The 25,281-nt window shown below is 44.7% G+C and overlaps 1 protein-coding gene and 1 pseudogene across 1 annotated transcript; both read right to left on the reverse strand.

Moving 5' to 3' along the window:
* Positions 1–1,367: 1,367 nt before the first annotated feature.
* On the reverse strand, positions 1,368–24,914 carry POLR1B (RNA polymerase I subunit B). The gene is made up of 15 exons (XM_026480505.4): positions 24,670–24,914; positions 21,167–21,334; positions 20,786–20,932; positions 19,290–19,422; positions 18,258–18,394; positions 17,283–17,506; positions 16,199–16,370; positions 14,106–14,277; positions 13,074–13,355; positions 12,003–12,136; positions 9,003–9,173; positions 8,032–8,188; positions 4,534–4,730; positions 3,653–3,906; positions 1,368–2,785 (listed from the first exon to the last, which is right to left on the reverse strand). Exons 1-15 carry the CDS (start codon positions 24,844–24,846, stop codon positions 1,903–1,905), a joined length of 3,408 nt encoding a protein of 1,135 aa, XP_026336290.1. The 5' UTR covers positions 24,847–24,914; the 3' UTR covers positions 1,368–1,902.
* On the reverse strand, positions 21,362–24,454 carry LOC113242482 (NADH dehydrogenase [ubiquinone] 1 beta subcomplex subunit 8, mitochondrial-like; annotated as a pseudogene).
* Positions 24,915–25,281: the final 367 nt, after the last annotated feature.

A 25,281-nucleotide genomic window follows, 5' to 3' on the forward strand; every position in this document is an offset into this window, starting at 1 on the left:
GACTTGGAACAACATACGTCAGCCATGGGATCGTGAGATACACAGAGACTGGAATGGGGTGGTAAAGTTCAGCTGGGATTCTACTAACAGTAGGTGGGAGTATCAGCCAATCGATTGAGGGCATTTTTCCTTATTTTTTTTCCCAACAGTTTCATGAAGCAAAGCCAGAATATACTATTTTTCCCAGTCTAGCCCTATCTGCCTTACAGTTAGTAACAGACACCTAAAGCCAGACTCAAGAACTATCTTAGTAAAGTTTAAGCTCAAAGAGCATGTATTCACAAGTGGATACAAGGTTATCTACTGCCAGCACCGTTTAGAGTAGCCAAAGAATGGAGCGGCCCAAATACGTACCAACGGACAGTACATCCATACAACGAAATACTGTACACAGAAAAAACGGCCCCTGGATTTGAGAGATTAGTGTGAAAAAAGAATGTAAGATATCTCCATAGATTATATTTATTACATGTGGAAATGGCATTTTGACTGTATTACATTAAATAAAATATAGCATATGAACACTGTATTTCTAAGGTATGGAAGCAACCTAAATATCTATCAGGAGATGAACAACAGGGGCGCCTGGGCGGCTCAGGTGGTTAAACATCTGCCTTCGGCTAAGGTCATGATCCCGGGGTCCTGGGATTGAACCCCACATTGGGCTCCAGGGAGCCTGCTTCTCCCCTCTTCCACTCCAACCCCCTCACTGCTGGTGCTTTCTCTCTCTAATAAATAAAATCTAAAAAAAAAAAAGAAAAAAAGATGAACAGGTAAAGAAAATGTGCTCTACACATCCAGTGGAATATTGTTCAGCCTTAAAAAAATAAGGAAACCTTGCCATATGCAACAACATGGCTAAAACTGAAGGACATTATGCTAAGTGAAATAAGCCTGTCACAGAAGCACAAATACTGCATGATCTCACTTGTATCTAAAGGGTCGAACTCACAGCCTAGAACGATGGCTACCAGGAGCTGGAGGGAAATGGGGAGTTGCTGCTGAACAGGCGTGAAGTTCCACGGATACAAGATGAGTCAGTTCTCCCTGTAGTTAACCATGCTCTATCGTACACCTAAACGTGTGTTAAAAGGGTAGATGTCAGGGGCGCCTGGGTAGTGCAGTCATTAAGCATCTGCCTTCGGCTCAGGGCGTGATCCTGGTGTTCCGGGATCAAGTCCCACAACAGGCTCCTCCGCTGGGAGCCTGCTTCTTCCTCTCCCACTCCCCCTGCTGTGTTCCCTCTCTCGCTGGCTGTCTCTCTGTCACATAAATAAATAAAATCTTTAAAAAAAAAAAAAGGGTAGACGTCAAATTCAGTGTTTTTACCAAAAAAACACACACACCACCCCAAAGGGCACAAGGAGTCTTTTGGAGGTGATGTTTATTACCTCGATTGTGGTGATCATTTCACAGGTATACGTATGCTCAAACCCATCAAATTGTACACGTTAGCTACGCGCAGTTTTATGTAACAATTACACTTCAGTAGAGCTACCCTTGGCTTTTACTTTAATGTGGACAGAAGCAAGTATAGAATTACATATGCGGCTTGCGTCGTATTTGTACTGGATTCCTCTGTGCTAGACAGAGATGTACTGAAAGCAGGGCACAAAGACCCTGGGGCTGGAAAGACTTCCCTATATATCCTTCTACTTATCGGTGTATCATTTTTTAAGATACTTGTGGAATTTTTGAACAAATTTACTGAAAATCAACTTCAGCAGTTATTATACTGGTCAGACTCAGAAATCCTGAATTCTTAGTTGCCAGATTCTTGGCTGGTGGAAAACTCAAATACCCTTGAAAAAACTCCAGAGTAACCAAGTCACATCGTCACTGAGCTCAAGGTGTATTTTGTTTTAATCTGGTAGTTCTCCTAACCCAAAAGGCCACATGGAGTTAAATGACATCCAGTTTCACCTTGATGTTCATAGCGGCCAGTTCAGCTACGAAATACCGGAAGACGTAAGGCACAGAAACGGTGTCGATAGTGTCGCTGCGATCACACAAAGTACAGCTGTATTTCCTGTTGCGCATGGCCGACCAAGAAGGGGGTGGCTTCTCCAACAGCGGAGAGAGTAAACTACCACACTTCACGCACACGTGGGCTACCGAGCGATCCGAACAGTTGAAGAGGCGGTCATGGAGGAGAAAAGAGGTACCATGAGCTAAAAGAGCATCCCGCTCCATCTCCCCAAAACGGATGCCACCCTGGACATTTCTTCCTCCAATAGGCTGGTTCGTGACTTTGTCTCTGGCTCCCGTGGTTCTAACCTGGAATTTGTCCGAGACCATGTGGCGTAGACGCTGATAATAAACCACGCCTATGAAAATGTCTGCTTCCAGTTCTATCCCGCTGATGCCGCTGTACAGCCTCTCGGTGCCGTAGAAGTTGTAGCCAGCGGCTTTTAACAGCTCGCCGAAGTACTCTAAGGCCGAGTGCCCCTCTGAAAACGTGAAGGGTGTCGCATCGTGGCACAGACCGTGCAGAGCAGCAGACTTCCCTGCCATGCTTTCAATTAACATCCCGATGGTCATGCGCGAGGGGAAGCCGTGAGGATTGAACAGGATGTCGGGGACCATCCCGCTCTCGGTGAACGGCATGTCCTCCGCTGGCCACAACCTGCTCAAGATGCCCTTCTGCCCGTGGCGACTAGCGAATTTATCTCCGATAGTTGGGTTCCGGGGGACTCTCATCGTGATGCAAATACACTTGAACTTCCCACTGCCGGTGTCATTACTGCACACTTTGATGTTATCCACAATGCAATTTTCTTTACTCCTGGGGGAAAAAAAGCAGACGGAAGGTCAAACTGTTTTCTTTAAAATGACAAAGACACCTAAGTTTTATTGACATAATTAGTGCTTCATCTTCGTAAGGGATATTTGTAAAACTTACTCTCACATCTATTCTCCAGTCCAAATAGAGTTGGTATCCCTCAGAGTGTTTACAAACAGGGCTACCATTCTGTTCGCGACCTAACTCTGCTCATCTGAAAGGACAGCAACAGAGACCACCAGAACACGATTACGAAGACCTCCTGCTGAAACCATTTCATAGATGTCAAATAAGCTACACATTTTTTACTTCGAACAAGAGGCATCATGAACTTGACTTTTTTAGCTAGGGAAATCCCTAACAATATGCATGAGAGAGATGATCAAGTCTGAATGGCCTAGTTTTAAAAGTCACAGGCAGCCTGTCAAATCATAACAGACAAGAGAAGTAGAAAAACAAAGGCCGTCCAGCAGACACAGAACCTTGTCTCATATAAGAGACGCCGATTCAGTTATGACTGAGTTACTAACTGAGCTACCACTTATATCTTCTCCAAAATTCTCCTGTTACAAGATAACTTTCACTGACCTCCGCAATTTCAGTGAGAAACAGCCTTTAAAAAAGAGCACTGGGGGGCGCCTGGGTGGCATAGCGGTTAAGCGTCTGCCTTCGGCTCAGGGCGTGATCCCGGCGTTATGGGATCGAGCCCCACATCAGGCTCCTCTGCTATGAGCCTGCTTCTTCCTCTCCCACTCCCCCTGCTTGTGTTCCCTCTCTCGCTGGCTGTCTCTATCTCTGTCAAATAAATAAATAAAATCTTTAAAAAAAAAATTAAAAAAAAAATAAAGAGCACTGGGTACCCGAACTTACTTATAGTACGTCACGAAGCTTTCCCCGGTGTTGAGGTTCAGGTAGCTGTAATACGGCTCTCCGTACTGTAGCTGTGCCCCGATAAACGGCAATCCGTCATCGTCCAACTTCTGCAAAACCCGCGGGTCACCAGGTTTGACTCCAAACACCAGACTATCATCTCCTTGTTTAATTTTTTCAGAAAGATCTATGAACTCAGACTTGTAGACACTTCCATGGGCAAAGCCTCGTTCCCAGGAGGCCTTATTCACAATCTACAAGGTCAAAGAATCATTCATTTAAGAGACTGCGGCCAAATGGGGATTTTCACAATAAAAATGGTTAGAATTAAAATACTTGGTTTAGGATAACTGGCATTCTACTCTAAAAACTCCAAATTTTCAGGAGCGCCTGCATGCTTAGTCAGTTAAGCATCTGCCTTTGGCCTAGGTCCTGATCCCAGGACCCTTGGATCGAGCCCCGTGGCAGGCTCCCTGCTCAGTGGGGAGTCTGCTTTTCCCTCTCCCTCTCCCCTCCCCACTGCTTATGCTCTCTCTCTCTCAAAGAAATAATAAGTAAAATCTTAAACAAAACACTCCACATTTTCCAAGCCACCTCACTATTAAAACCCACTTATACATGGCTTACAACCTAATCATGCATAAATATAAAAGGTAGATTTATCCAAGACTATATTCATTCAATATCTACTCATACTATGCACTCAAATACGCACAATATATGCATATCTGAATATTTAGTGACTATCCCTCAGGGCTTGCCAGTTTCAATGGAGACGAGCAATTAATCATTTGACAGAGTGCTCACATGCCAGGACATAGAAAAACAGTAAACAGAAAGTTGAAAATTAAAAGGAATGTACATCTCTTGGTAGAACTTACCATGGCATCTTCCATATCGTAGCCAGTGTAAGAAATAACAGCAACGATGGCATTTGTCCCAATTGGATAGTTATCCATGTCATAGTAATCATACATGTATGGTCTCACTAAGGGGCTTTGTGGAGTCTGAAGACGATACAGTTTATTATCTGATCGAGCTTGGTAAGTAAGAAGTGGAAAGCCCATGGTTTGCTTCCCTACAAAGGGAAAAAAACCCTTAGCATCTTGTTTTTTCCCCTTGATTATAAAGGTCATATATTAAATTGGAAACAATAAAACATTCACCATAGGGGAATGATTAAATCCATCGTGGTGGTTCTGCTCACTGCAGACTAATACACGGCCTGAATGAAGCAGAACCACACGTATCCATGTACGCAGACCATGAAAACAATGCTGAGAAAGCACAGGAGGACATTAACGTTATACGATCTATGTACATTTGTAACACATCCCAGACAATGCCATACTAGTTTGTGGACATGTGTACAACGTAAGAAAAACATAAAAAGGGGATAATACAGGATATATATAAACTACAGGGTATTACTAGTGGAGGAAGAGAAGGGGTGAAAAGGGGACAGTAACCATTATCAGATTACTTTCTTAAACACACAGTGCAAAATGTCAATATTTGTTAATTCTGGGTGTGGGGTACACAGGGTAGGGAAGTTTAAGACTTCTTTCTACTACTTTACATTATAGAGAATCAATCTGAAACAAAATGATTTTTAAGACTATATGTGTGTGTGTGTGTGTGTGTGTGTGTATATACACACACATACATACATAGTGGAATTTTAAAATATAGAAAAGGAGACTTCCAGCTTCCAGTAACAGAAGGCTACTCCTACAAGACCACATTCAGCACATAAGACCCAGAACAATACAAAACAAAAAACCACCACAGGGCGTGCGCGCATGCCCACGCCCACGCCCACGCCCACGCCCACCCACACCCAGAGTCTGAAAGCACTGGAGAGTAACCAAAAGCAGTGAGAACTGGAGAGTCATTTACACTTGGACAAAAGAAACGGAACACAGTGAACTACTAGCTTTTTCAGTTTTTAATGTTTTTCTTTGTTTTGGCCTGATGGTGCAGTCACTACAGTGGCTACAACCTAGATAGAAACCTACAGTTTTACTAGCTTGAAGAGCCAAGGAATAGAGTTCAGAACACAACAGCAACTGGATAGTAAGAGGGGAAGTTTTAGAAACGAAAAACCATAAAGGGAGACCCTTACATTCTACATATAAACTGAGTCCAAATCTTTGGTGGACTGAACTATGTATGCATGGGACAGATCTAAGCAGCCCACCTAAGGCTAAAAGAACATACTTTAACCCCTGTGTTCAGCTACCTATCAGTTGAATCTAAAAACCAGTCCTCTTCAAAGGAACATAACAGAACCCAGAGTCTTAAAACCTATCACTCACAATGTTCCTGATATGATCCAACAGTACTAGAAATACAAAGAAACAGGAAAACACAACCCATACGCAAGAAATAATGTAATCAATGGAGATTAATCCTGAGATGACCAAGATGTTGGAATTAGCGGGGTACCTGGGTGGCTCAGGTCGAGCCCCACGTTGGGCTCTCTGCTCAGCAGGGAGTCTGCTTCTGCTTCTCCCTCTCCCTCTGGGTACGAGAGCACTCTCTCTCTAATAAATGAATAAATAAATCTCAAAAAAAAGGTGTTAGAATTAGCAGACAATGGTTTTGTTTTTTTTTTTTTAAGATTTTATTTATTTATGTGACAGAGAGACAGCCAGCGAGAGAGGGAACACAGCAGGGGGAGTGGGAGAGGAAGAAGCAGGCTCATAGCGGAGGAGCCCGATGTGGGACTCGATTCCGGTACGCCGGGATCACGCCCTGAGCCGAAGGCAGACGCTTTAACGACTGCGCTACCCAGGCGCCCCAGACAATGGTTTTTAAAAACCTGTTACAACTATGCTCAAAAAGATAAAGGAAAATATGTTCCCAAAGAAGACAGCAATCTCTGAGAAAACAAAGCATAAAAAAGAAACAAACGGAAAATCTAGGCAGAAAAATTAAGTATCTGAAATAGAATGAAAAGTGAGGGTAATGATAGATCAATAAAAATGATCCAGTCTGAAGAGAGAGAAAAAAAAGAAAAGAAGGGAACAGAAACCCCACGGTTTACAGGGCAATATCAAAAGGTTTAACATGGATGACACATACGGAAATCTCAGAGGTATGAGAGAATGGGGCAGAAGCAGTGTTTCTAGAAATAATGGCAGAAAACTACAAATTTGATGAAATCTTTTATTTTATTTTTTTATTCTTTTAAAGATTCTATTTATTCATTCGACAGAGAGACAGCCAGTGAGAGAGGGAACACAAGCAGAGGGAGCGGAAGAGGAAGAAGCAGGCTCATAGTGGAGGAGCCTGATGTGGGGCTCGACCCCAGAACGCTGGGATCACGCCCTGAGCTGAAGGCAGACGCTTAACGACTGCGCCACCCAGGCGCCCCTGAAACCTTTTAAAACAGATTTTAGAAGACCAGTAAAGCCCAAGCACAAAGAACATCATATCTAGCATATCATACTCAATCGGCTACAAACCAGACACAATGAGAAAATCTCAGGGACGGGAAAATAACCACTATATACAAGCAAATGACGACACATACCCACTGACTTCCAGCACAAATGACAGAGACCAAGAAGAGACCCAGGAGTATCTCTTAAGTGTGGAAAAATTATAACTGTCAAATCAGAATCGTACATCCAGTTCCAAGCGAAGACAAACAGAGACATTTTTAGAGAAATACAAACCAAGAGGATTTGTAGCCAGCAACCTGAACTATAAAAAAAGTGCTAAAGGAAGGTTTTCAGGCTCAAGGGATACGACACTTAATGGAAACCGGAATCCTCAGGAGGCAGGCAGAGCACCGGAAGTGGTGAGGCGTGGGTGACAACAGCTTGTGTTCTTCAAAAATCAATTCACAAGATCTCAGACAAATCCAAATCGATGAACGTTCCACGAAATAAATTACCCTTTTATTCAAAAATGTCATTGTCAAGAAAGACAAAGGCCAAGGATCTAATTTAAAAGACTAAAGAGATGCGACAACTAAATGCGACATGTGATCCTGGACTGGGTGCTACACAGAAAAAAATGTGCCATAACCGGTATTTTTGGGTCAAAATCCGAGTAAGGACTACGAAGCAGTATAATGACATCGATGTTAAACTGCCTGATGTTAACACTTGCCCTTGTTATATGCAGGAAAACACCCTTACTGTCAGGAAACGCAAATGAAATATTTAGGGCTAGAGGGGCATCGGGTCTGCAACTTACCTCCAAATGAAAAACAGTACACGTGGGACAAAATGTTAACAGAATCCACATAAAGGGCTTACGGGAGTTCTTTGTGCCATGCTCACGACATTTCTCTGAGTTTGAAATGATTTCACAATAAAAAAGTTACAAGCGCCTTTCTTGTGTGGATACCACCCCCCCCCCCTTACCCATCTGGCACTGGTACATGTTGCGAGGACTCTGGTTGTGATCGGAGAAAGGGATGAAGTTGGCGATCACACTCAGCAGGCTGTGAGGGAAGAGCTCCTGGTGAGTGGTAACTCCAGCCGAAACCTCATCCTCAAAGATGGCAACGTTCAGGAAGATCTGGAAAAGAGGAAGGACGAGGAAGTTCACGGCACAGAACGACTGCTAACATACTGACTCTTTCTCTCTCAGAGTTTAAGGCTCAAAGACGAACGAAAACCTTCCCCACTCAGCATCATGAGCACTGATAGGATCCATTGGGAAGCACAGGGAGGCTTCCAGTCAGAACTACTGTTTGCCTGACACATTTCATCCTAAATCCACTCCGGTCCAATGGTGAAGCACAGGAAGAAAGACATTTTAAGGTAGCACAAAGCCCACAGTTTCGCAACTGCAAAGACGTAGGCAAATATTGTAAGTCTCACCGAATGTTCCCACCTCACCACCCGAGGCAGAGCCAGATGCAAAGGAGTTGGGCAGGATGGGAAGGCAGGTAATGTGACCACCCACCCTCTCCCTCAATGTGTGAGCGGAGTGAGGGGCCATGCGAAAACAGCTCTGTGCTGGTCACAGAGAAAGCAGAAAGTGAGTTCTGATTTTCTTTCAAATGCCCAATTGTTATTAAACAATGACAACACTTTCTTTATAAAAAGATTTTTTTTTTTGAGAGAGAGAAAGCAGACAGCAGGGGGAGGGGCAGATAGAGAGGGAGAGAGAATCTGAAGCGGACTCCCCACTGAGCAGGGAGCCCGATGTGGGGCTCGATCCCACAACCCTGAGATCGCGAGCTTAACCGAAATCAAGAGTTGGCTGCTTAACTGACTGAGCCACCCAGGCGCCCCGATAACACTTGTAAAATACAGTGGTTACTAAGTCTCCGCAAGTTGTACACTACACGAGCACACACAGGCACCAATCACGATGCTCTACGGACCTGCTCCATGGTTCCAATTAGTTCTTCTTTGCCGAATTCCAAGTTGTGCACAGGCCGCACCAGTCTACAAGGAGTGGTAAAGAGGAACAATCCTGGGTACAGACTTGGTTTTCCTGTCATGGGGATAAGGGCCACTTCCATCCAGGGAGGAATTCTTTTTTCTCTCAACACCTGTTTTCAACAAAAAGAGAGTTCAATTAAGAAGGAATGATGTGTTTTTCATCTATCCCCTGCCACCCAGGAGGTGGGCAGAATGGGAAAGGAGGTCAAATATAAAAAGCAGTATCAGGAAATTAGTTATGCCAGTAACAACCTAGTGCCCTGCCAGTCTCATCACCACACAGAATGCCACTCACCCAGTATCCACAGTTGGCAAAAGCCCTGCCTTCTGGGGGGCTCAGCCCCATTATGCGGCAAAATGGTAACAGGGGAGGATGGGGGAAAGGTAAACCGAGAAGGTGCGTGTGAACACACTAAGTGAAACTTTGTCCTCCGATGTCTAGAATATAGTATGTGAATAGAACATAGTACTATATACAGAATATGTCTAGAATATAGTACTGGTTTTATTTTAAACTGTGTTCAATGAAAAGGCCCTTCCACCTGGAATTTAAAAAACAAAACAACAAAACTTCTATTAATCAACTTCTGGGTAAAATACAAACCCATATTACAGTCCTGTGAAAAAATAATGAAACCTATATATCAGAACTTAAGGGGAGTCACATAATCGAGTCTTCAAGAAAACTAGATGGATTAAAATCTTAATGCAAAAGCTAAAAAAAAAAACCACCAAAAAACAGACACACATACACACAAAACCCCAAGTTAACAAAGATAAAACTTGAAATTAATGAGGTATAAGTACTGAAAAAGGTTCAAAGCACAAATCAAAATTCTTGGTTCTTAAAAAAGGAAAAAAAAAAATCAACAAACACCCCTTGCTTAACCTAATCAAGGGGAAAAAGGGGGGACACACACAAATGTACGAAGAAATGACAACCGGAAAAAATCCAATGAAACTAAATTTTAAAATCAGGGGTATACTCTGCATACCTCTAAGAAATCAAGATGAAATGGATAAAATGCAGTTTACTAAAACAGACCTCAATAGAGGTAGAAAGCCTTTTAAAAGATGATCAATTTCCATATTAGAAATAAAGGTATCCAGGGGCACCTGGGTGGCTCAGTCAGTTAAGCATCTGCCTTCAGTTCACGTCCTGATCCCAGAGTCCTGGGATCGAGCCCCACATCGGGGTCCTTGCTCAATGGGGAGTCTGCTTCTCTCTCTCCCTCTGCCCTTCCACCTGCTTGTGCTCTGTTTCTCTTTCTCTCAAATAAATAAATAAAGTCTTAGGGGAAAAAAAGAAAAAAGAAAGAAAGAAAGACATCCAGAAACTACACCCAAAAAAGTACTAGAGCCAGATGGTTTCACAGGGGAATTCTAGCAGACTTAGGACCAGATAACCCAATGATCCATAAACTGTTCCAGGGCATTGAAAAGAAGGGAAAACGTCCTAATTCTTTTTATAAAGCAGATACTTAGGTCAATTAAAAAAATACACCATGACCAAGTGGGATTTATTCCAGGAAATTAGGATTCATTATTCATCACTGTTATTAGAGAACGATGACTATTAGGGAATAAACTAATATAATACACTCAGTATACATCTAAGGGAATTTATTACAGATTTTCCCCCAAACACACCCAAGAATGAAACACGGAATTACCGTATGATCCAGCAGTTCCAATTCTAGGTAGACACCCAAAACCTGAAAGCAGGGACTCGAACAGGTACTTGTACACCCAGGTTCATAGCAGCATTATGCATGATAGCCAGACAGCAGAAGCAACCCAGGTGTCCACCAGTGAATGAATGGCTAAACAAAATGTGCTGGTGTATACCACGGGATACTCCTCAGTCTTAAAAAGGAATGCAATTCTGACCCATGCTGCAACATGGATGAACTTGGAAAATATGCTGAGTGAAAGAAGCCAGACACAAAGGGACAAACATTGTTGTATGATTCCACTGACATGAGGTACCTAGCAAAGTCAGAGTTCACGAAGAAAAGCAGAACAGTGGTTACCAGGAATTAGGGAAGGGGGAAACGGGGAGCTCCTGCTGAATGAGTACACAGTTTCAGTCTGGGATGATGAAAAACTTCAGGAGATGGATAGGGTCATTCTATTTGACTTTTTAAAAATAAACTTTCAAGCGGCGCCTGGGTGGCTCAGTCGTTAAGTGTCTGCCTTCTGCTCAGGTCATGATCCCAGAGGCCTGGGATAGAGCCCTGCATCGGGCTTCCTGCTCAGCGGGAAGCCTGCTTCTCCCTCTCCCACTCCCCCTGCTTATGTTCCCTCTCTCGCTGTCTCTCTCTCTGTCAAATAAATAAAATCTTTTTAAAAAATAAATAAAATAAACTTTCAAGAGTGAACTTATATCTTATGACTTATATCTTGCCTATCTTTAATATTACTTGAAACATAAAAAAGATATTTTGAGGCCCCCTATATGCCACTAGTATTTACAAAACAAAAAAAGTTAAAATTTGTTAGACTGGGGCCTCAAGGAAACTACCCAAAAAAATGCCTTCGGGTTAAAGGATCTGTCGCGATGCCGACCTACGAGGCCAGCACAAGACAAGACTCTACCACTGTAGGGGAAGCACGGGCACTTCTGTATAATTTTTTTTTTAAAGATTTATTTATTTGACAGAGAGAGCGCACAAGCAGGGGGACTGGCAGCAGAAGGAGAAGCAGGCTCCTGCTGAGCAGGGAGCCTGACTCGGGACTCGATCCCATTCATGACCTGAGCCAAAGGCAGATGCTTAACTGACTGAGCCACCCAGGTGCCCCCGGGCACTTTTGGAATTAGCTTCTGACCTCCAGACCCCCTGACCACTCTAGACGGCCCTGGGGCTACCTCAACAATGAGAAAACGACTGACAAACTAAGATCAAGGCATAGGACAATTCACAAAGACCCCAAATCACCTTAAAACGTCGGAGAGAATCTGCAATGCTAGGCGCGAGCTCCTTATCCACCCAGCCAACCATGACGCCATCCAGCAGGACGGGGTAGCACTCGCCGTAGGGTCGATGTGGAGCTCCGTCAACCGGAGTGACGCCTGGCGAAGTGAACAAACAGAACGCTCACGTCGCGATGCTTTTCCCTACCGCCAGCATTCCCTCCAGAGGGGCTCAGCAACCGCTTCGTCATTCTAGACCTCTAGTGCTCGTCTCTAAGCCAGAACATTTCTGTATCACTTGAGTGTTTCTAAATCACTTCAGCAAGAACACACGGAGCAACTAGTGACTCTGTCAGGGGGGTGGGGGGGAAGAGCAGCTGGGGGACAGGGATGTAAGAGAGGCTTTCCCTTCTCTACCTTCTACATTTTGATCTGAACCATGTCAACGGATTAACCTTCCCCCCAAAACCTAACTAGATTTGATCCTCATTATTTGTGGATTCCACACCTGTGAGTTTGCCTACTTGCTAAAATGTATTTGCTTTTGTGGTCATTCCAGGACATTCTACCAAGGCAGAGAGAGCAGCTAGAAGGTCCCCAGGAACAAAGGCTATGTCTCTGATGACATCAGGGTACAGACTAGACAACTCCTTTTTAACTGTCTTCCTGAAAAATGACACTGGTTTTCCTACTTGGAGATGCAGCGGTCGAGCCACCAGATGCAGGGAGAGTGACCCAAAATGTTATTTCTGATATTAAATGCTGAATGCTGCTTTATTTCAAATGCTTTGACATCTTTTGGGGAGATGGTGGTGGTGAAAGAACAAAACTACAATATTTAATTTCTCCTTCACTCATTCTCAAAAAAAACAAACAAACAAACAAAAAAAAAACAAAAAAAAAAAAACAAAAAAAAAAAACACCACCACCTGACCTATATTAGAGCCAAGAGACCAGCCCAACTCCTGCCCAGAAGAAGAAACAGAATTCTTGCAGGAATTCTCCGTTCAGCCCCCAAAGAAGCAAACCTTAATAGTTCGCACCTGTTAAAACCCACACCCCCAAACAAGACGGCTTCTGGCTGCACCCCACATACCCAAGCTGCACAGCAAAGCGGGAACAGACGCCGTGTATACAAACTGTGTGACGACCTCGCACACAGCAGTCAAGTGGTTCATGAGGCCACAGGGCTCCCCGTCTGGGGTGTGTACGGGACACAGGAAGCCCCAGGACTCCGGCAGCAGCCTGCGTACCGTGGTGGTCCTCATCTTGGCAAAATCGGCCCCTCTGTGCACACAGCGGAAATGGGAGAGATAGCGTATGAAGTTCAGCTTATCAGCCACAACACAAAGGCCAGAATCTTGCAGGAAGCCAAGACCTTCATAAAACAAAAATCGTTCAGAAACAGGCTCAACTTAAAAACACAAGTCTATTTTAATTTGAGGCTCTGAGGACAAACACCTCAGGGCATACTATAAATCGCAGAGTGAACTATCACAAAGTTTATTAGCTCTGATGAGTGTGGGAAGAGTTTACGAAACTAGTAGTAAAAAGGCAGTAAAAATCCCGATTTCCCAAATTATATTAGCCCCCCGTGTTCCCTCTCTCCTCTACTACTACCTCCTTTGTGGGAAATATTAAATGACTAAGAAATAGCAAGTAACTAAATGGGATTCATCAGATAGGCTGGAGAATATGTAAGAAGTTTTTAGTCCTAAAAAAATAAATTGCATCAGTACCATCTGTTTTAGAAAAAAAGATTTCTGGGCCCTCAATGACCATGTACGTTTTTCAGGCCCTGGTGATGCACCTGGTTTAGGGACGGGCACGTATCGACAGCCCTCCCAGACTACCTGTGCTGGTAAGCGTTCCTCACAGCTCTACGCTGTCTTTAGTATTCCGGCAGGAGCACAGAGATGCATGTGACAACGAGGAGTGGATTTACGGTCTACAGATGCCTTGTCTCAGGCCCTTCAGACTGATACACACTTGTCAAATCTACAACATGAAATCGGTCTGTACTGAAAGGGACAAGTTCACTTTCAAAGAGGACCTCTCTCAGCAATACATAAATCTCCACTGAGCAAATAAAATGTAACCAAAATGAAGCCAATCGATTTAATTTTACCTGTTTTAGAACGCAGATTCCCAGTGGCAAGAAGATATTCAAATGGCTTTGTAAGGTCTGTTCCCAGATTGAAAATCTTCATCAAATTTTCAGTGTTTATGGACACATTCGTTTTCTGAGCCCTCTTGTCTAGAGCTATTTTAATAGACACTAACCAAGATTCCATTTTTTCCTGAAATAAAATTGAAGCCATTACATTCAAATTATTCATGTTTCGTATTTACTCCCACATAATCTGTACGTCTGCAACAAAGGCCCACTGATTTATACATTTGACATGGAAAACGTCTGGCCTATAAACCTGAAAACCAGCCTTTCAATGCACTAGTGTAGGTCAGGCATTCTTAAGACAGAAGCTGCAAACTCCCGTACATCAGCGTTTCTCCACCTCGGCACTACTGACAGTTTGGCTGGAGAGTTCTTCACGGTGAGGGCCGTGCACCCGCACAGAGGTCCAGCAGTGTCCCTGGCCCTTACCCACTGGACGCCAGTAGCACCCTGAGGCTGTGACAACCCACACTGTCTCCAGGCACCGTCAAATGTCCCTTGGAGTGGGGCAAAACTGCTCCCAGTCAAGATTATTGACACTAAGGGTTTGCTCTGGCTTTAGAAAAGTTTTTCATGAAAATGCTCTTATCAAGCAGTCAGAACAGCATCAACAGGCAGAAACAGGCAACAAAAACAAAGCTTCGAGACCAAGCAGCAGCCCATTGTCCTAACGATAAAAACAACTAAGAAGAGGTTGAAGTCTCCAAATGACACCCAGCATATAAGAGAGCTGACAAACTAGTAGGAAAGACTGACTCTTTCTTCTCCTAGAAATGTGAACACAATGGAAAATAAGACAGAAGAGACAGAAAAGAGGAAAGAAAGACACAAGTGAGCATCGGAGACACCGGCAGCAGCTCTGTAACCCAAGACAGGAGGAGACGGGGGGGAATGAGGAGCTAACCTCTCTCCCTAGTCACACAACTGCCTACTGTCCCTTTGTCGTTAACTTGCTAAGGTGAGCAGCTAGCATTTCTTGGGCAGGTTCTGTATGCTGGCACTTTGCGTATTTAAGCCTCACAACAAACTTTTCCTCAAGAAGCAGTACCTTACGGACCACTTGGGCCAAATGCATTTCAGTAGAATTTTCTAGACTTTAGAAAGACAGACTTTGGGCAGGTGCATAAACCCAACACTTATTCTGAAGACTGAGGCAGTGGCGTGTAATCAAACACATATCTACAGTGGAACGCACAACTGTCACACTAAGTAGAACAATAAAAATTATAAATGGCCTCCGACAGTGCAGGTCAGGTTCTCCTGCCCACTCGTGTTTTCTAGGTGCTAGCACTTTTTGGACTTAGAAATGCAGTCGAGTGACTGGGGACTTGGATGTCAGGGCTGCACCCGACAAAGCAAGAGAAGCCGGAGAGGCATCTCAGAAGCTTCCTGGGAGGTTCACCAGCCCCTCCGGTGCAAGGTTGAGGCGTATAAAGCGGAGCAGACAGTGGCTAGGGCAGGGAGGGGAGACACGGCAGGCAGACACCACAGAAGATGAAGAATGGCGCCCACCCGATCTGTTGTCAAGTTCAGCAAGGGAAGCCTTGCGAGCTCTCTCACTCCCTCGCCATTAAGAAGCCCTCAGAACCAAGCACAGAAATCACAGGACACATCAATCCCTGTGGCAGCACTCAGTGAGATGGCTCATGAAATCTGCAATTCAGATGATGTCACTGTCGTGTACCTTCCTGAAGATTCTTACCATGTCGCACACTCAGAGGTTCAGAAGCTTAAAACAAAGCCGGTGCAAAAGCAAGGAAATCACACACGTTAGGCCAGTCACGTGTTATCATTAACGTGATGACTAAGATGTGATGCTGTCTTCACTTAGCCTCTAAGAACCATGAAGGAAATTTCCGAATTTGGTATAAATGAAGATCTTTGATAAAGTCCCTTACTGCTCAGCAAACAGACAAAAAGAAAAGGCAGACTATGTAAAACGCCCAGACCGCAAATCATAAACACACAGGAACAATACTGCCGGAAAGTGCCACACCATTCCACGAGAGGGACAGCCGCCCAGGATGACAGCAGCAGGTGCTTACCTTCAGAAACATAAGGAAGAGCTGACCGGGCGTCAGGACTTCTTGATTCACTAAACTATCAGGATTGTCCTCCATGCACTCTCCTTTGGCTAAGGCAAAGAGCTTCCGGGTCATGAGACAAAGCATATAGAACTTTTCAGTATTGGATTTCAAGTGGATACAGATGCACTGGCTGTCAAAAGAGAAAGCAAAGCTTAAAACCATCCGGCTGCTACTAGAACCTGATGGTCTACTGACCAAGGCGCCCAAGTCCCGTTTACCTAGAAGCGCCTACTCATCGTCAAAGAACTGCTTTTCACCTTCCCTGGCAACATGGCGTGACAAGCACCATGTGGCCATTTACATTTAAATTCATTAAAATTAAATAAACTTCAGAATTCAGGGGCACTTGGGTGGCTCAGTCAGTTAAGCATCTGCCTTCAGCTCAGGTCATGATCTCAGGGTCCTGGGATCGAGCCCCGCCTCGGGCTCCCTGCTCAGCGGGGAGCCTGCTTCTCCCTCTGCCTGCTGCTCCCCCTGCTTGTGCTGTCTAATAAATAAATAAAATTTAAAAAACAAAAACAAAACTTCAGAACTCAGTTTCTCAGTTGCACTGGCCATTCCAGGGCTCAAGCTGGGACCTGTGGCTACATAAAGGGATGGTGCTAAGAACTATACGGTGGTTACAGAACACGGAGTCCTTGCCTTGGGGAAAGAAAGGGCCATGGTGCCCACAACTTTCAGATGTTGCAGAAAGAAAACCGTTTATCCACGTGCAGAGAAATTAAGAAAGCAAATATAGTAAAAATGATAACAACTGGTGAACGAAGTGTCCACTGTACTATTTTTGCAGCAGTTCTGGAAGCTTGAAGTTGTGTCAAAACTAAGTGTAAAAGTACAATACAATAAAATGAAACTACCATAAAAAGAAAAGGTGAGGATGGCCAGAGAAACAGAGCTGGCCCCTCCTTCCTTAGGCCACAATCCTACCCGCAGGGCTGTTCTGAGTCCCAGACGACCCACCAGCCCTGTAACTACAATCAATACAGAGAACCACTGACGGCTTCCGCGCCACAAAAAGCAGTGTAAGCAAAAGCACACATACTTAAACAGAAACTCGGCAGCTTGCTCATTCGGGTACCAGTCAGGAAGACTGAGCTTCACTCTGAAGCGTTCCCCTAGGTAGTTAAGGACCTGTTTTTGTGTAGAACAGCCCTCTTCCATCACGATCCTCAACATCTGAGAAACAGAGTTCCTAAAGAAAGAGTCCTCCTCTTTGCCTTTGATGAGCTCCTGAAAAATCTGATAATCAGAGAAGCTGACAAGTGCCTAGAACAGAAAAAAAGGTTTTCTTTTGAATTGCCCGTAATAACTAAACCATTTCACCCGTTCGGTAACAATTCTGTATTTTTCTAATACCCGAGAAAAATTAGCACTCCACTATTGGTGAATCGAAATGAACTCTCCGAGATAAGGCCTGGCTTGTATGATAAGAAGACGGCAAGATGGCTCCAGTGATCCTCGCCTTCTGGTACTCCCAGCCTTACACAGCCTCCTCCCACACTAAGTCAGTGCCGGCCCGTGTGACCGAGACAATATGGTGAAAAAGTGGATGTGTGACTCTCAAGGACAGATCATAGAGGGGACTGTGGGTTCAGCCTTGCTCTCCTGGGGAAGACAGCTACCTCAAGTAGCCTGCAGAAAGGCTCACATGGAGAAGAACTGGGACCTCCTGCCAACAGCCCACACTGATGTGCCAGCCGTGAGTGACCACCTTAGAAGTGGACCCTCCGGCCCTGGTCAAGCAGCCCCTACTGACATCTCACTGCAACTCCTGAGACCCTGAGGCAGACGTGCCCCCAGCCCGAGCCACTCCCAGATTCCCGGCCACAGAAACAATAAGAGGGAAATGTTTACTGATGGTTTAAGCCGCTGAATTTTGGGCAATTGTGATGGAGCAGTGCACAGCTGGTATAGCAGGAACTCCGCTGAGGAGACCCCATCCATCCGTTCTGCGAAGAATGTGACCCCGCCCCGTGAAGCTCTTCGTAACAAAAGAAATGTATTCATGAAGTCATACCTTAAGTGCAAATCCCAAAGGAAGAAAAAACAGTTCTTTCCGATAAATGAAGTTCAACATAACTGTGCCATTTTCCAAGTAGTGAAGGTTCATATTGACCGCAGAATGTTCCTCCCTCACACAGTGCATTGACACTCCTATTGAAACAAAGCAAGAAGTCAAAAACTCAGTAATACCATAATTGCTTTCATCATTTTTTTTTTCTGAATTATTTTACCCTCTTAAAAACTGAGCCATATCACCAAGGTTAGCCAAGACTGGCAACTAAAAATGTCACCAGACCTTGCCAAATGTCCTCTAGGGTGCAAAATCTCCCGGGTTGAAAACTACCCAAAGTAACTAAAGTGCCAAATGTAATAGGACTTCAAAGTTTCCTTCCGGAGCAGGGTCCATGTCTTATAACACATTATATCACTAGCACCCTGCAGAGTCTGATCATATTGCACTTTATATTCCCCATACCCTGTGGAATCTGGTCAAGAGATGATGGCTTGACCCAAGATTCAAATGGAGAAAAGCGGAATTTTATAGATTTTGTTTCAGCGTTAAACAAAGATTGCTAAGACATTCTGCATCAGTGATGCAGAAGAATGACTAGGCATTCTGACTTGCTGAGACGCTATTATTCTAGATACAGTATGTACAGCTATCATAAAGGCTGCTTTTTAGCTCAATTATTGGAATAAATTATTTAATTGCAGGGTTGCCCAAGACTCTAAGATGTTGTCTTATGAAGCCAGGCACTGTCATAGAGAGTGCTTGGAGGCCAGGTGGCTGTCAGCCAGGGACCCCAGGAGGAATGCCACGGAAGCCTGCACCAGAAGACTTCTGAGGCCCATACTTACCTCTGGTTAAGTCAGGCCAACCTCCATCTCCGTAAGTAATACCATAAATACATGCGTTCTTTCAATGTGAAAAAAAATGATACATAATAAAAAGTAGGGTTTCCCACTATAAAATCTTAACACCGAAATGCTTACTAGAAACACAAAACTTTTTTAAGAGAACATTCCAAAAGTCACTACCACTTACCATACTGAGTATAGCCAGGCCCTCTGGTTTTCCATTTTGGTCTTATCATTGCAATGGGGAAATTCCTCCGAGGCATAATCAACATTCGGATGACTTTTTCAATGCCATTGATTATAAAATAGCCTCCCATTTCCTGCCAAAGAGATGAATTCTAATTTGTTAAACAATGATACGTTACTTGTAAACACGAACCTAACTGCCAGATGTAGTGCAACCTGCCGAGAGGCACACGGAGGCGAAAGGGTCTACAGATCCCTCGGAAACTGTACGGACACTGTCCTCGTGTGGATTAACAGTCTTCTCAAGGGCATTAAAAAGGTTCTAGGGACTTGGGAGAAAAGTATGGAAGAAAACCAGGGTACTTTCCTCCACTGGACAGGACTGACCTAACTTGCCCTTTTGTCCCCTAAAATGATTTGTTTTGAAATGATACTTAAAAAACAAAACAAAACAAACTTACTCTGAAGAGATGAATACAATAAACATTTTACTTCCAGGCAAATAAGGTTTCCCAAATTAGTTAAAAAATTTTGTGTTGTTTCTTTTAAAGATTTTATTTATCCATTTGACATAGAGAGAGAGAGTGAGCACAAGCAGGGGGAGCGGCAGGCAGAGGAAGAAGCAGGCTCTCTGCAGAGCAGGGAGCCCCATGTGGGGCTCGATCCCAGGACCCCGGGATCATGACCTGAGCTGAAGGCAGACGCTTAACCCACTGAGCCACCCAGGCGCCCCTGGTTAAAAAACTTTGTACAACAACTCTGGAAACCAGAAATTCAGATTAGCTAAAGAGGAAAATATTTTTTACAGCTCTGGTATCCTATTTCTGTAATAAATAAAAAGCTACTACATACCGACTGCCTCACTATGAAGCAGCTGTAAGCATGCTAGGTGCTCTATGTTACCATCCCATTTAATCCTCATAATAATGAGAGGCACAGTTGTGATGCCCAGCAGAGGAAACGGAGGCTCAGAAAGATGGAATGTGCCCAAAGCTGGTACGTGGAGCCGCTGGGTGTCAAACCCAGATCTGACACCATCACCCTCATCCTGCCCCGTAACCCAGTCTCCCCATTGCACGCAGAGTCTGTTCTCGCTCACTTCAGCTCAATACTGCAAAACCACTGACCGCAGCTGAAATGCTGAAGGGAAGGTAGGGGAAGCATTTAATATGCTCACAGACTCTTTCTGATGGTAAAGCAGACATCTCTACATGTGTATCCTACAGAAAACTCGGGAGAAACCTATCAACTCTTCCCCCATAATAATAATATTCTCTTAACTGTACGGCCACTTTTCATAGACTGTCTCGTTTGAGACTCATTCTGAGCCCTCCACAGGATGCACCCAAGGCAGCCAGCCCCATTTTACCCATCCAGAAGAAAACCTGACTCCCCCTGACAAGTGCCGCATCTGCTCACCCCCACCGCAGGCCTTCTCTAGCGTCACCTGGCCTTGCAGCCACCTAGCCCTGCCGCCCACTGGCCGCCCGCAGGTACCTCTGCTTCTTCATGGTGCTCAATGAGGGCTTTGGGGGGAAGGCTGTGTAAGTTGCAAAGCTTCGACTTCACCATGATGGGAACGTAGCCAAGAAACTGTTTAATGATTCCTCTTGAGATGCCATTCACTGCCCAGCTGATATCAGCCTGAAGGAAAAGGAGAGGAAGAAAATACTTAAGAATGTGGATCTACAAGAATAAGTGTTTTAGAAGACTAAGGAGGAAGGCCGTAAAGTCAATGCTTTTATGCTTTAGATCTAGAAGACGGGATCTCTTAGACGACAGTACTAAGAAAGCAGAACTGGGGTATACGTTGTACTAGGCATCAGCCTTATTCTCACAAACGTACAGTGAGAGTCACACGCTGTCACTGGTACTCACTGTCAGCTTGCCCCGATACGTGCTCCTCCGGCCCCGGCATTCGGCTGGATAAATGTTGAGCTCTTTGCAGATATTCCCTTTTGGAACCATGGGTGGACTGATGACAGCATCCACAATAGTAAGAGAGATCCGCTCATCTTTGAAAGCAAATTCAAAGGGAGGGATAGCCTGAAATACAAGTCACATGATGAGCTGCTTGTGTTTCCAAGGCCCTCTTTCTCTAAGATGCTTCCAAACCCCACACGTTCTACCAGCACCGATGTCCATCATGCCAAAGGTGGCCTATCTAAGAAGATGGTTAAAGCTACAACCATTCTCCTCATACTCCAAGTCCCTAAAACGACAGATGACGCGCTGCTTCAGATCGTGAGCGTCCACTATGTGTTGAATTCGTAGCAGGCTCAGGGTACAGTTGTGCACAGAACAAAGCTGTTCTCTGAACCAAGTGCCTGCGTTCTCTATTATACCTGGTGTCTGCTAAGTACGTGGCAAGACAAATGGGACTGCGGCTAACGGGCAAGGATATGCAAGCATCCTCCTGATTTAGGACCGGACAGTCTAATGCCCTTCTTTGATATTTGTACATTTCATTCCCTGATGGCCTCGCACTGAAGCCAGAGCCACATAGCTGGTGGCCCTGGCGGTTCCTCCCATTCCACAAGAGCTGTTTCTCTGCACCACTCCCTGGGGGGAGCTCTGCTGTTCTGAGGAAAGGGCATCACTGAGCTCTCCGACATATCAACTGGGAATACCTCCTAGCCTTCCTGTTAGAACAAGAATGCCGAAAATGGAGCCAAGAATATAAAGAAGGTTCTCCTCCTCATGTCAGTTCAGTTGACCTTTTCTAAATTTTAAAATTTTATCTAAAGCTGGCATTGCTTTAGAATTTAATATTTTATCCTAAAACGAAATTTTAACCTGTCCTATTTAAGGATGAAGCATTAATTTTTAAAAGGGAGAAGAGTCACTTTTTCAAGTCACAGCTGCACCATCTATATCTCAATACAATCTCATTACTTGAGATAGTCATGGTCTATCAAGTTGCCACAGACACTGAATTAGTGAGTACTGAACCACTGTTCTTGGGGAAATACAAAGTTAGGTTCTGAGTCTCTGATCACACTTCGTCAACTGATCAATACATAACCTTGTTTTAAGGACACCTTATTAAATACATATTGTTGATTCATTAACACTGAACTCACAGTCAACAGCGCTAACTCACGACTGAACGAAGGTTATTTAACACAGATTTTCTCTTAAGGGGTACGTCACAGACTTTCTGCGGTTGGAACATTAGACAGCACTTTACCACTGGGCTTGAGGGCCACCTTAAACAGCAAAATCACGAAGAAAAAGCACCAGAATGGGAAAAAGTGGACAGACTGTTAAAAGGATACTTATTTATAGTATGAGAGCCTGAAACAAGAAAGCAGAGCATCACCTTCTTGGACCTCAGTTGGCACGATGCACATGGGGCGATTCAAATTTGTCACCACTCTGCACATGTTGGTGAATATTGATTTGGGGATTACAAATACATTTTAGTGAGTAGGCAATTCACAAATACAAATTCCTGAAGAATGAGAATCGAATGTATTCTGAAAAGATGCCTGTGAGGCATTAATTTGGACTCACAGAATGAAGGAATCCATCTCCCCCACTCGGAATTGGGCAAAACTCTAAATAAACAAAAATATGACAAAGGCTATTCTTCCCTTTATAAATGTTAGTCATTTACTTTACTTTGTTTTATGTAACAACATTTTCACCTAGTCTTATGGTACCAGATAAGCCGCAGTTACCATTATCTGTGCAGGCTACACTTTCTACATATACTTCAATCAAAACAACATATCGCAAGCCATCGAATACAGAAGCAGAAATGGCAATCCAGCTGTCTTCTCATAAGCCCTTAGACATTTAAAAGATATGCAAAAACATCATTTACCTTTAATTTTTTCTGCTTTAGAAAAAAAAAATTTAAACCACAGCACTAAGTTTTATGGGATTTCATTAAGGTTAAATCTCTAGAAAGAAGGGAGTCCGCTAGGGAGCACAAAGCTGATGAAACCTCCTTAGATCTCATAAAGAACCACCAGTTTGGGCTCTTTGGTGGGACCGCTGCCTCGTTCCAGGTACGGATTATTATAAGGATGCCACTTTGTCCCCAGGGGCTGGTAGGTAAGGTTAAGTTTCCCCAGCCCAAAACACGAACACCATGAAGACCACGAAGCCCAAGAGGTACTTACACATGAGATTTCAGGAAACAGACATGAGGGATGTGTCTACAAGGTTCCTGATATACATGTCAAGGTTCCACTGCATCGGTTCACCCCAGTTCAACCTCAGGTCTGGGTGGTCCCAGTCATAACATGGATCCCTCTCCTTCTATGAGAGGTCAGGGAGCTTCCGGCAGTTGACATACCCCCATGCTGTCATCTGAGTATGGCCGGTAGTCTTCCATCCCCATGTTATACTTCCTAGCAGTGGCGGTCCGTTCTCCTGGAGTTTTGGGATAGGGCCCCAGGAGCACGTCCTTGGTAATGTGGGAGGCTGTCTATGTACCCAACAGCACCATGGTCCCAGCTGCCCTTTAAAGCCATCAGACTCCTGGGACCTAGACCGTGGCTACCGCCATTTTCATCTTCCTTCCCAAAAATATTTTTATTAAAACTGTTAATATATAATTGATTTATCTTTTAAATGAATTAGTGTTTTAAAAATTTCTCAATTTTAATTTCTAATAGACTAAATACTGATAACAAAAGCTCTTTAGGATCCCTCAAGAATTTTAGGAGTGGGAGAGGGGTCCTGGGACCAAAAAGTTTGAGAACTACCAGTCTATATGTTACTCCTCATAAAAATTCTTACGTACATGTGCTTTTTTATTTTAGAGCAAGCCTTCCTTGATCATCTCAATCCCGGACTCTTTTTTTTCAGTTTTAATAAACCCCAGTGCCAATTAACCTTTAATTAGTTACGGGTTTTCTCACAGATACGATACAAATATTTCCCATCAGCCTTATCTTTTGCCACATGGTGAAGGAGTATTAATTAATCTTCAGAGAAACCTCAATGGCTCACATATTATTTGGACAGTTCAAGTATCAGAAACTGAAACTGTCCTACAAGATACTATGATTGCAATCACAAAAAAATCCAGCAATCACAACCACATCTAGTATTCCCCTAGTCGACTCAGACTACAACTGCCAGGCCCCGCGAGGAGTCTGGCGCGATCAAGGGGTACAACTATTTGGGATTATACTGGGACCTCCCAGGCATCTTTCTGGGACCCCAACCCGAGGCCAGTGCCCCACTCCACCCAGGTCCCACTCACCCCCGCCGCCTGGATCTCCCTCTCCCCCAGAGCCACACACGCATCCTCCCGCCCACCTCCCTGCTCCAGCCCCGCGGGGCCCCTCTCCTCTGCCCGCCTGGAGCTTCGCCACGTCGCGGGGAGCGCAGGGGTAAGCGGCGCCGAGGGACGCCGCGCTCACCTGCACCGCGTGGCTGAGCCCTTCGCGCACAGCGTAGTTGAAGGACTCGACATGCGCCCGCGTCAGTTCCTGCAACGCTGGCTTTTGCTGCTCCCGTGGGATCCCGTAAGACGGGTCAGTTAAGTGCTTTAGGCTAGGCCCGCTGGGCAGATTCTGCCACCGGCCGGCGGGATCCATGCGTCCGCTTGCACACCGAGAACCAGCGACTGCTCCGCACGCGCCGGGAAGAAGAACCGGCACCCCGGCGCCCACGGCCTGCTGGGAAATGTAGTTCCTCTGGTTCTGCCGGACCTTGGCCCTTCGATTTTATAGGGTCGACTTGAAACCTAAACCGTGGAGTGAATGGGCCGGTCTAAAACTAAACAGAGCCAGAGGGCGGCCGCCTCACCCATTTCCCCCTCCGCGGTAGGAAGGCAGAAACCAGCTTCACGTCATCTCCACGCCCAGGGCTGCGTGTGATCTGTTCAGCGTTTATTAGCGAGCCGATTAGGCCTGGAGGAGAGCGGTCTTCAGAGATTCCTTCCCCTCCTGTTCCCCTTGTTTTCCGACGCTGATGCCTGATGCTGACCCTGGCTTCTGGAAAAAAAGCAGATGTTGGGCACCAGATCGACT

Source organism: Ursus arctos, unplaced genomic scaffold (genome assembly GCF_023065955.2).
Source record: "Ursus arctos isolate Adak ecotype North America unplaced genomic scaffold, UrsArc2.0 scaffold_8, whole genome shotgun sequence".
Classification (NCBI taxonomy): Eukaryota; Metazoa; Chordata; class Mammalia; order Carnivora; family Ursidae; genus Ursus; species Ursus arctos.

Coding starts and splice junctions, on each gene's coding strand:
- POLR1B (XM_026480505.4), bottom strand. CDS start 24,846: ATGGATCCCGCCGGCCGGTGGCAGAATCTGCCCAGCGGGCCTAGCCTA. Junction 21,335..24,669: donor GGCTCAGCCACGCGGTGCAG/GTGAGCGCGGCG, acceptor CTTGTATTTCAG/GCTATCCCTCCCTTTGAATT. Junction 17,507..18,257: donor CTTTGGGATTTGCACTTAAG/GTATGACTTCAT, acceptor TTTCTGTTCTAG/GCACTTGTCAGCTTCTCTGA.